This window comes from Egretta garzetta, unplaced genomic scaffold (assembly GCF_000687185.1).
Source record: "Egretta garzetta isolate BGI_Z169 unplaced genomic scaffold, ASM68718v1 scaffold287, whole genome shotgun sequence".
NCBI lineage: Eukaryota > Metazoa > Chordata > Aves > Pelecaniformes > Ardeidae > Egretta > Egretta garzetta.
In genome coordinates, this window is record NW_009260435.1 from 7365663 (window position 1) to 7377981 (window position 12319).

General features: G+C 36.4%; 1 protein-coding gene across 2 annotated transcripts in view; it reads left to right on the top strand.

Moving 5' to 3' along the window:
* Positions 1-12319, top strand: part of THSD4 (thrombospondin type 1 domain containing 4) — a 304440-nt gene that overhangs the window by 170267 nt on the left and 121854 nt on the right. Inside the window, exon 1 of one of the 2 annotated variants that reach the window (XM_009643971.2) lies at positions 59-130. The exons of the other annotated variant lie outside the window; for it this stretch is intronic. Within the exon in view, the coding sequence (XP_009642266.1) occupies positions 59-130 (72 nt within the window). Of the gene's footprint in view, positions 1-58; positions 131-12319 lie in introns of those variants that run through there. 2 annotated transcript variants of the gene reach the window in all.

Sequence of the window (12319 nt, forward strand, 5' to 3'; positions counted from 1 at the left end):
GCTGTTAGTACTTGGCAGAGGGTTTTCTCCTCCAGGGTAGCTCTAACTTTGGGTAATAATGTTTGTCAGCTACCTGATACTAACGTTGCTCTGCTTTCAAACAGCAGAGTTAGCAAGACCTGGGGGTGAGGTAAGCTAAGTATAAAGTCTTGTCAAAAATCATCTTGTCAGAGTTGTATTGTGAATGATTTTTATGTTGCTAGACATTTTAGAATTGCATTGTTTGCTTCATGTGTAAAAAAGCTATTGTTTTGTTTTGGTTTAGTTTTTTGTGAGTGTGTGGTTTTTGGGTTTTTTGGGTTTTTTTTTTTGTTGTTTGGTTTTTTGGGGTTTTTTTGCAAAAGCCTATAGGTACTAAAGGTGAGTAGTTTGAAAGTTAGCTTCTTTTGATTTGATATACAATATGCTTTCTGTGAGATAACTAATTTGTGAATTTTTCTTTGCTAACATACAGAGAAATACGATACTCTTTGCAGCAGTAGATGGTAGTGTTCTGTTCAGTTTCTGCAAAAAATGTGCATGATTGAAAAAGTTTTTACAAAAGATATATTTTGGGGATGTGAGCAGGTAAAAACTCCAGGTTTCATTACTTTAATAACTTTTATGCAATATATGTAATGTTTAGTTTGTAGCAGGGCAGAAGGCACTTTATTTTTTAAAAATGTATGCCATATCATTAGAGGAACTTTATGCATTCTTAATATGAGAAATCTTAAGTAATGGAATAGAACAGCCTCTGCTATGCTTTAAAAAGTTGCTACTTGATTCATGAAGAGCAGTTTTCCAGATTTTTATTCTCATCAGAGCAGTTTTTCATCAAGTTCTTATTTCATACCAAAGCAGAAAATTTCAGCTACTTGTTTGTCATTTAGGAAATAATTCATCAAGCATAGTACTATTAAATACAAAATATTCCATCTAATGAAGTTACTAGCAGAAAACACATTTGATACTCATTCTCCCTCTCTCTAACTGAAATGTGATGTATAATTTTGCATTTTAAAGGAATCGTTGAATAGTTTTGTTCCATAATACGCCTTCCTTAAGTAAATCTGCTGAAAACAGTGATTCTGCTTTAGAGCTTTGTCTTTTGTTAGCCCTGTCATAAGTTTATGGCAGTCTAATAAAGTCCAGAGCAATTACTTTCCCTGGTAATAGAAAGTGGAAGTGAACTGGAAAAAACACCTTGTCCAACAGCGTGTGGGTGACGCTCTCTGTAGCTCGTATGTCTAGATATAAACTGTATTTTGCTTTCGGGGTGTTTTAAAAAGAGAAGTTGTAACAGTTTTGATTCAAGAAAATGTCTTTTAATGAAATTTTGTGCTGCCTTTGATCTAATTAAAACAGGGAAAAGTTTTCAGCAGAGGCTCAGGGAATTTAAATGGATTGATGATCAGAGCAACTGGAAGCTGATCATTGCCCTCTAGTTGTCACTGAAGTTTTTAACTTCTTGGTTGATTGTTACTGAGCATAGAAAATGACAGATGGACTCACCTTGTCCAGGCTGAGGGACCTTAAAATGTGCAGTGGCTCATATGGAAAATATTTCTGTCACCACTGCATGCACATGTGGTCTTCAGAGATCCATATAAAGACAAATCTAGAGCAGCAGCAGTGTTGCCTGCCAATTATCCTCGTTAGTGAGTAAAATAAAAGCAATGCTGTGTTCTTACCTGGAAATGAATTTCTGCAGTAAAAGTGCAATGTGGAATGTTTTAGCACTGTGATCCATATGCCAAGTACTTTAAACTGTACTGTTCTTAGTTTTTCAGCTAATATGGCAAAATACAAAAAATGGCCTGTTAATTTATCAATGAATCTTAGGTCATAGGTTTTAGTGGGTAGCAAGAAATTTTGTCCTTTATTATGTTCATATGGGTAATTTTGAAAGTTATATAATAAAAATACACTGTGTCTGCTATTGTTAATATAGTAATTCTTTGCCCTGTATTGTAAGAGAGCACCCAATAATCTTGTGCATTTCCCTGCTCCAGCTGCAGGACCTTGGCTACATAAATATTATTTCTCTAGGAAATTTTTCCCGTGGTGGACAGACAGTGAATTGAAGACAGGGAAAATAAGTGAGAAGACATTTTTTAAAGAAACCTGTACTGTAGTTTTGTGGTCTTTAACTGTTCTGTTTACTTCTCTGGTTATTTTAATTGATTTATAGGTATGTCTTTTTAAAACTTCTGCTCACAGAAGCGTTGGTTTCTGATAGATTATAAAGTCAATGGGAAGTTGCTTTTCTTCCCAGCTTGCTCCCTCTGTATTTTAATGCTGCAAAACTTTGACTGTTCAAGAAATAGAAAGTTACAAAAATTCAACTGTTACACTTTTATCCTTATAATTCTTAAGGAACACCTAACACTTGTCCTAATGTGTGTATAATTATGTTCTGCTTTTCATTTGTTGTTGAGTTAAGGAATGACCTGGCATGAAGTCAGTAAAACTGCATTGCATCACTTTTCCATTCAGGAGGGAAATAAGTTTATATAGCTTTGCAACTTAAACCACAGTTGCAGTGGCCAAGACCAAAATATTTTTTGTGTGCTTCTTAGGCAATGAGCATGACTGTCTTAATCCATAGCTGGAAGCTCTAGCTGGTACCTCCTTCCAGGTTCAGCCTTGGTAGAGGGTCAGAGTTCAGCTTCCTTCTCTCTGGGGTGTCCAGGAGCAGTTGTCCTCATCAACAGACTGTGTTGCTATCTTCTGTGACTGAGAAAGAGCTAAGGCCAGGTTGGCATCAGACGGGAAACCTGTGCGATGAGGAATTAGAAAGTAAAGATGAAGCAGGGTATGAAACACGTGATAACTATGCAGGATGCATGAGGCCTGAACTCCTAATTTCAACACAATACTTAATCAAGGTTTCCTCCTTCCCACTTCTTCTAATCTGGTGGTTTGGAATCATCTCTAGCATGAAAATCGTTGGTTTGACTAGATACAGTGGGTTTGAGAAATCTTTGAGCAACTTGAGGGTCTTCCTGAGGAATAGGCTATCTATCTCCCCGTATTTTCAAGTCTTCATAGGCATATAATTATTCATCACTCATTGTCAAGCAGGCAGCTTTTAAATATTGTTTTCTCAGTCTACTTGATAGGTATTTGTATTTTGAGAAGAGAATGTCACCTTCCTTGAGATTTTAGTTGTTTCAGCTGAATTGTCCTTCCACTGTACTAGCTTTTTTAATCTTGTGCATGCTCGCCATGAATCGGTACTATCAGTACTGCTTGAATCAGTACAGGTATCAATGAAGCCTGGTCTCCTCAGCAAAAAAAAAAAAAAATCAAATTGTTTTGTTTGTATTGTTTTCTATTAGCATTTAAAAAAAAAATCCGTCTAACTGACAAAATGTGTGGACAAAAGGAACAAAGCGTCACATGAAACTTAAATGTTGATTTGTTCTGTATTTTAATGTGGCAGGTAATCATAAATCTGTCTAATTATACAAGATAATGACAGCACAGAACTTTCAATGTGTTTAAGTGAATAGGAACTGGTTTGTAAGATTTAAACCTAATTATTTTCAGTTCTTGAATAGTATTTGTTCAGATAACAGGATGTTTTGCTACAGTTAATGTAATAAAGTTTTATATAGAAGCAAAATTCTGATTTAAATATATGGATACTATTTAGTTTTAAGAATATCTGAATGCTAAATACTGTTTAGCTTTCTTCGTAAAGCAGTTAACATGAAGCATAGAAGATACTAAAAATGTCCTCAAAGGTTGTTTTAATATGTATTTTTATTATAAATGCTGTGTTTATTTAATCACAGATGTGAAATGCTTCCCTTTGGAATTTGGGTATAAAGAGGGCGAAAACATCACATTCTACCTCCTAAAATGTGTAAGGGGGAATGAATCTTTGTATGCTACAGAATCTGCTGGTTCTGATCAGTGGTTTATGGGTTGATAATTGGAACAGTTGTTTTACACAGTGTCCCAAGCTGCAAGACCAAGAATAAAGACATAGAAATGCAGAAGACCCTACTGTCATGAGCTCCCATCCATTGCATTGGTTCCATCCATTGGTTCAGGTGCACAATCCCCACTACACAAATGCAAGCCATTGCAAAAAATGTAAGAACACTTAGACGTTCAAAGCATATTTAACTGACAAACTGTCAAAGGAATTAATGACAAACTTTAGAAGATTTGATTCAGACATTAATCCAAACTGTACACACTTTGCACTCAACGACAAGGTTCTCTTTCTGGCCAAAAGAAAATATACTAATAAGTTACATGAAAATGAATACTTTTAACACTGTCTTTGTAGGTAAACTGATTTCATTTGTGCCTAAAAATAGATACATTGTTTTGGTTTTGGAAGAGACTAAAGACAGTTTCTATTAGACCTGAACTATTTCTCCCATTCCTAATTATTATCTTTCCTATCTTGTGAAAGACCTGTGATCCTTATTGTAAGCTTGAAGTTGTGGGTTTGCTTCTAAAACTTCGTGTGTATGCATATATGCATGCACAGATATGTATAGAATTAATTCTGTGCTCAACTGGGCTGTGGAAGAAAAACTTTAATAGAGCATTTTAAAAAACATCATCAGGGTAGGTGCAGCCCTGTGTAGATTCTTTCCTGCCTGCCTAATCGGTTTCTGAGGTTGGCTGGGGAGTACAGCTCATCCCAGTGTTGTGACTTATTTCCGTGCTGTACAATATGAATAGAGATTTCCCTTGCTGGTCTCAGAAACAGACTGCTGAAGCAAGAGGGGAAAAAAAAGACAAACAACCCACAAACAGCTTGAGGTCATGGCCCTTTTGACACTGTTCCTTGACTTTTTTCTTGTCAAGGAAGAACTCTCTTTTCTGACTTGTTGGAGTAAAATTTCTGACCTTACTCACTGGAATCTTCCAGTGTTATACAGTCAAACCTGATGCATGTGTGGCAAATGGTGTGTACTTGTGAAGAGGCGTGGGGAGACAGCTGATCATCAGGTCACACAAGAGTAGGCTAGTGAAATTTCAGTACTTTGCTGTGGAAGCACAGTGTGGAGAATGAACATGGCAATGCTTGCACTACATGACTGATAATGATCCTCATTTATTGCATTCACCTTTACATTACCAGCCATATTGGCATGGCCTTAATTACTGTTGTATCTGTGGATTTTGTTGTCTTCAGTTTTCTTATCCTTATGACAGTCCTGTCAGGTAGGGGAGTGCTGTTACACAGCTACTACTTACAAATTCCTGGGCAATGGAGGTAAAATACCATTCAGAATCTCAAAACCCGTTGTCAATAAGAACAACATTTAGATATGCTTGACAATCAGCCTTCCCAGCACCTTAATGGTTTTGTATCCTAGCACTGTCTCAAAGAAACTCTGTATGGCCAGGAAATGAACTAGTTAACCTATGTCTGCTCAGTCACCAGGCTACAACATCTTCAGTTATAGGCAGGGAGCACATGATATGACCCAATAAAACAAGCATTTCCATCTCTGACTTTCATGGGGCCAGCGTATAAGAAAACACAATTTCTCCTACCGACATACTGACAAAAATAATTTCTCATCTCTGTACCTGAGTATTCCCATCTGCCAGCCAAGGTTAATAGGGCTTCTATTGATTCTCCTGAGAAATTGGTATGTCACCTTGACTATATTTTCCCATAAAACATCACCCTTAACCCTTCTGTTTATGAAGCATGAGAATGTTTTGAGAGCCTTTGTGGACTGGTAACTAAGGAGGGATTGAACCATTTATTTATTTAGTGTACATAAAAGAAAGTTACTTAGGTTTACTTTAAAATTACCCTATACTAAGTTAGAAAAAGCAGATGGTAATTTACATATGGCAGTAATTGCTGACATCACCAGTAGAACATCTGAAAGTGAGACATACCATAGATGAAAAATAATCCTGTCAAGTAAATATCCACAGACGCGTCCAAATTATAAGAATATGCTCTGTATTGCTGTTGCTGTAAGTACTACAGGTTTTTTTGACCTCTGGCATTCTTGCCCCACTCTTCCTAGCTTTATTGTCTGTCTCAACTGTAGTGTTAGTAACACAACCCTATTTTGCTTTAAAAACTTTGATGTAAACTTAGTGTAGTAGGATGTTCAGATTAAAGTTAATTACATTCTAGCAAAATGACTCAAAAGGTATTCTTTCACCCTTTCTTCTTAAGATTTCTGTAGGGCTTTTAGTTCTTCCTATACTGCATATCCTTGTCTATTCTTATGGGAAAGACAGGACTGAAATATTAGCAGAGCAGTGTGTACTGGCAGAAGTCTGTAATGATACCTCTGTAATAGCTCTCAGATCATAGGCCTGCATCCAAAGCCTTTTGACTTTGGGCTCTGGTTCAGGCTATGCTGAGCTTCTTGTTCCATGCTATAAACATCTAAAAGACAGATTGAGGGCTACAGTAATTCCCACAGTAATTACAGCATCATGCTCAGTCCTACCATAGTTAGGCTAAATTCATTAAGTCATTACCAAAGAAATAGTTACGTGTGATGGATGAGCTAATTTTCTTAGAAGTGGTTCATAGACCATTTGCTGGAAAGCTGTCCTATAAACTCGTTGGGTTACTTATTAGGTAGACATATGTTTTAAAGAATTTACCATTAATTTTACACCTGGAAATACTGATTTTCCTAGAAACGAACAGTTCACAAAATACTTTCTTTATAATACCTCATTATCAGTCTCAGCTCTCTTGATTTACTTACTTTATTTTTTTTTAATCTTCACTTTTTGAAGTAATAATTTACTTAAAATTGAGTGCTAACGAATGTATTTTTATCACTGTAATGTAAATGGTTTTTCTTCTGGCACAGTGAGTTTAACTTGAATTTCTTAGAATTTTAATATTTGTTCCAAGCAGGCTGAGCATATGAATGGATCAATGAATTTAGGAGGCAGGTGGTTTATATTAGAATGTATTGAAAGGTAGTCATGAACAACAGAAAAGGGGGGAATAAAGTCAAGTAAGTAAAATAAGTCCCTGTAATTGTTTTTAAATCATAACAGCCATTGTATAAATAGGTCTTTCTTCTAAAGAAGATTTCTTTGGGTTTCCTATCTCTTTATGGTAATGTTATAAGGCTCTGATTTTTTTTTTTAAGTGCTCTGATGTATAATAGGGCACAGGAATGTGTTCCAAGACTCATAAAATGTTTAATTAAAAGAATGGAAGTTCTTGTAAACTCCTGGTCGTTGCCTTTAAGTAGTATCACTTCTTAAAACACCCCCCAACCCCCAGCATCTGAGATTATCTTTCACTTTGTGTATAGCACTGTTAACATTCTGCATGTGGATGATGTACACGTTTTTTAAGGAAACTAGTTGATTAATAGAATTACCCAGCCTCTTGCCACTAGGGCCATTCTGGAAATGGGACCTGGCACACAAAATAGGCTGTGCTAAGTAACTAAACAAATGGCCTGCTGTTAAAATCAAGACTGTAATTTTGCTACAAGCTTTCCTGCCGGTATACTGCCATAGATGGATTACTAGCAGTGCTCATTGAGCTGTGGCTCAAAGCCTGTGAGTCAAGAGCTGGAGGGAATTATGCAGTGATCGGGAACATAAAGCAAATTTTCACTGTATGGTTGAAAGACAGTGGATAGAAGAGGGCTGGTATGTGTGGCACATACCCTTATCCTTACTTAATCTGTAGCTTTCTTGATTGTTCCTTCCATACCACTTACTATGTGTTGCTGCCAAAAGGACAGCAGCAGGGATCAAACATCATCTGCTGGTGTGTTTAAGGACCCAAAGGCACCAACACAGCAATTACATCACTGACAGCAGCTACATTGCTTCTCTTTAAAGACCCCTTCTAAATGAGACACATGAAAGTAGAGCATGAGAGAGTATTAAATTAAAGGTTTGCCTGTGTATGTGATTGCCTGAAGCTGTCAATCTGTTTCTTCATAGGTTACAGGTATTATTTTCCCAGCATGTGGGTTGTGAGGAAGGTTTTATCAAGAGACAGACGTTTTTGACAAATTCCCACTCCCACCTATTTGGCAGACACAGGAGAGTGAGGTGAATTAGGAGTCAATAAATTAATCCTTCTAACCATAACTGCTTTTTGACTGCAGCATAATGTTTGCTTCTGTTTTGCATGAGATTGCTTCCCAAAATGTCATGGTCATGGGAATAAATCCTTTAGCATCATTGACTTAAAGGAAAAATCCTTTTGTTGTTAAAATATGTTGGTTAGAAAGCACTTCTTTCATCAAAAATTTAAAAGGTTTTTTAGAAGTGTTTTTTGAAAAGATACCGACTAATATATAAGTCATCGCAGGTAAAGGATAACATAGCAGAAGAAAGCTTGGTATTTTAATACAAGATTGCCTCCTTGCTCCTTGGAAGTTGAAATTATAGAAGCAATGGTAAAAACATGTGGTAATGCTGCATTTTAATCCCAAACAGTTAATAGATTTACCATAAGAAATTGCCCCCTATAAGGAAGGATCTCTTCTTTCTTTTAATGTAATAATTTCAGTATACTTTTGAAATGAGTTTTAAGTAACTGCTGCAGAGACAACAAAACCACATTTGATAACATTCAGTGTATGGAGGGTATATTAAAGTCTGTACATGAATAGAGCATTTGAAACACGTGCTGGACTCTTGCTTGTAAGTACTTGAAAACTGAGATTTATTTAGTGCTCGAATGAGCAGGTGATAGTGAAGTATTCTAGCCAGGGGCACCAACTGTTTTGATGTGAGCTATGAGCCAATATCCTCTGGAAAAGCACAAGGACACAGAATCACTATATAAATTACTTTTCTTATTTCCTCATTAAGTGGAAAATTCTTTGCTGAAATGGTAGAATTATGTTGTTCGAGCCATCTATTGAACTGAAGACAATTTTGGTAAGTATTTGCTTGTATATCAGGCACAGATTTTTTTGGTACTGTGGAGGAACTGGAATAGGGTAAGTGATTGTAGCCCCACACCATTAAGTGTAGCACACACATGTGACACGGGCTGATTACAACATCATTTGTTCTGTGGCTGCATCTCATCCTTTTGAAATTTTCAGGTACTCAGGTGATTGTCTAGTATTTCAAGGTTAACTATTCAGTGTTATCCTCAGGCTGCCTGACAGAGCATACACCAAACACTCATAACACGTTACGTCTATTGGGGTGCTCAGTTATTGGTGATACGATGGCACTTGGAAGAACAATGCATTACCAAAGAAACAATTAATTAAGAATGGTCAACATAAGAAGCGGCGATATTTCTTCAGCTGTTTTATTATGTTCCAGGAAATTAACAAAGCAAAAGCAAAGCAAAATGATAAGTAACTCCACTATCAAACCATTCTAACCGTGGCAGTAAGAGAATACCTAATGTATCCAGCTGTCACAGTGTGGCTGTTGGGGATTATCTCTGGTAAGACCAAATCACCAGAGACTGGGTTGTGTCCTGTCTTTTCCTTCTGAATGACCACCACTTCTAATTGTTAGATGAAAATACTGGGTGTGACAACTAATATCATGATGCTTGATTTGTAATGGTAGAAATCAGTTTCTAAACACATAAAAATGGTTAATAACTAAGTAAAACCATGTTTAGGGTTCAAATAAAGGTAAACCATCGTAACAACTTGTTCAGAAGAAATCAGAAAGATTAGTAGTCTTATTTTTAGGTGTACTAACTTCTATTCATAGCTGTGTCAGTACTGAGAGGCTTTAAAGGAACATTAGTCTCAGTGAGAATCAGGCCAGGTATCTATCAAGTACAGTTCTGGTTTCTCCTTTGTTCTCACTCCTAATAAACTACCTAAATATCACACTATTTTAAAGGTCATAATAAATGTTATTTGATAAGCATGTTGGTTTTTTTTCTGTCCATTTTTGCTTTAGTATTGGATACATCAGGTCATCAGGCTACTTTTAATTTTGTCATTCTCACTGCAGTAGATTCAGCTTGTGAAAAAAGGGCTGTCTAATTATTTTATGATTTTCCCCAAAAGTAATTTTAGGAAAGAAGAATCAGTAAATATCTGTTTACAAGGCAAGATATAGTGTATTGAAAAAAATAGGAGTTACTTGGAAAAATCGAATGCATTTTTCCATGTTGTCAGACGTCGGTATTGCAATGCACAGAAGTCCATTAGTCCTTGGAAAGAATGGCAGTTGGTGTAGCTCCAGCCGTATATGCAACTGTTCATTTTAGGAATTGATTGAGAGCAGATGAGATCAAAAGTTAACATCTGCAGCTGTTTCCAGCTGCTAAATAAGCATTAAAGAGCTGGTGAAGCTGTATTTTAGTGAACGAGAAACACTTCAGAACTTGCAAGAACAAATTTCAATGCTTAGAGCACTATAACACCGTTCTTGTTCAAGTTTCAGGACTGGGTTTTTCTCTCTGTTGAAGAGAAAGCTGGGAATACCTAGCAAGCAAGCTAAAATTTGTAGATCTTCCACATCTCCCTAGAAAGGATAAGAAGTTAGTTTTTGGATAACAAACTGATGCTGCTAGAAAATGCTAGTACTGCTGCTTCAAGTCAGAAGGAAATTTCTACCTTATCATAAACAGTTTGGCAAAATTTCAGAAAGAAAGAAGTGAACACTATTGCTTAAAACATTGTTTACTTTAAGAGGATTTGGCCATGGATCTGTAGGGAAGTAAAGAAATTACCTGAAAAACAATCAGCCTTGTGGAAACTATTGGAGACTTCATTAGGGAGACATTGCAGGGAGGGCGGCAAAAGTGAAAGATCAACATTGGGAATGTCAAGGTGAAGCCTTGGCTCAGATGAAGATGATGAAAGCCAAATTGTCAATGATTTAAAACTGTCAAATGGATTTCATTCTAGGCAACTCGGGATTTAGGAAAGAGATGTCATTAGCCAAATTCTGCTGCCTTGATTAGATGCAAGTTTTCCTATATACATTGTACAAATATCATCTGTACAATGGCTGAGTTGTAAATGTATTGGTTGGGAGGATCTGGAAATAAATGTGATATCCTGCAACATAAGGAGGGAAAAAAACATCTGGTGTGGGGAATATCTAAAAATAGTAAGAGCTGTCTAAACTCTCTACAAAGCATTTTAAATTTTAGAATGGCAGTGCTAAAACTTCAGAGAAATGCTGTCCCTTTTTAATTTATAAAAGTGCTGTGCCATAATGAGGTTTAGGTTTGGGTTTGGTTTTTTTTTTTAATCTAATTTTAAAACATTGTCCAAAGGTGGAGACTTGGTGACTGGTCTGTGTGTAATTCAAGGAGTGTCCAGGCATGTGCCTTTTACCAATTAATCACACATAGCTCTGCCTGGATAACAACCTTCTGCCAGTGGGCAGAAGAATCAAACTCTGTTTCAGCCTGGACGTTTAATGAAACCAGTCTCGCAGAGAGTTAGGTTGTAAGCTGGATGAATATTTAATTAGTAATACAGCATGGGGGGAAAAGTGTTATTTCAACCTTATTGTTCCTCTTTGTTCTGGATGGTAAATGTTCTTATATGTTCTTATATCTTATATGATAGAACTGCTATGTGTGCCATCATTGGTGGATAGTCTAAGTTTTTCTCTCATCTTATGTCCATACTGTATGTGATGAAGTCTTTGTATATGGCTTCAAAGGACTTGTAATAGATGAGTTCTCAGGCCAAGTCAAAGACCAAAAGCAGCATTTTCCATTTGTGTGCTTAAGAAAAATTAAAATATGTGATTATGTCCTGGCACTTTTTGGTATTACAGCAGTTATTACAGGATTATCCCAGTTTTCCTTTTTTTGATTTTTTTTACCTTTTTTAGTATTTTTTGTCTGTCTGTAGTAAAAAGGATGTTTAATTTAAAGGAAAAGATTGTGTCAGTGTTGTGACTGTTTTTCTGGTAGTAGTCCTGTTTGGTAATCACGACAGTTACTGTTAACTACTGAAGATTATAATTTCTTATCTTTTTGACATATGCTGTGATTAAAAATGGAACCATGTACCAGTTAAATTTTGGTACCCCTTTATCAGAACCATGCCTCATTCAGCAAAGTGCTTGAACATGCTCACCGCTTCAAGCATGTGAGAATTTGCCTTGAAAGAGTGCGCAGGAGTTGCTTGCTCAGGTAGGACCATAGTAAGCATTACTTTTTGAAGATCATAGGAATTTCTACACAAAGCAATGGAACCACATCTCCAGCAGTGTTAAGACCACAGTGTTACTGGCAACTAAGGGAAAATTAGGAATAAAATTAATTATATGGGACTTCCAAGCATGATTGTAAAGGATTCTTTCTAAGTGTGTATTTCTTATGCAGCGTCTAGAGACCTGAATGTTGTGGTAAATGACATTTTCAGATGTGAGGTTTATGAAAAATGAA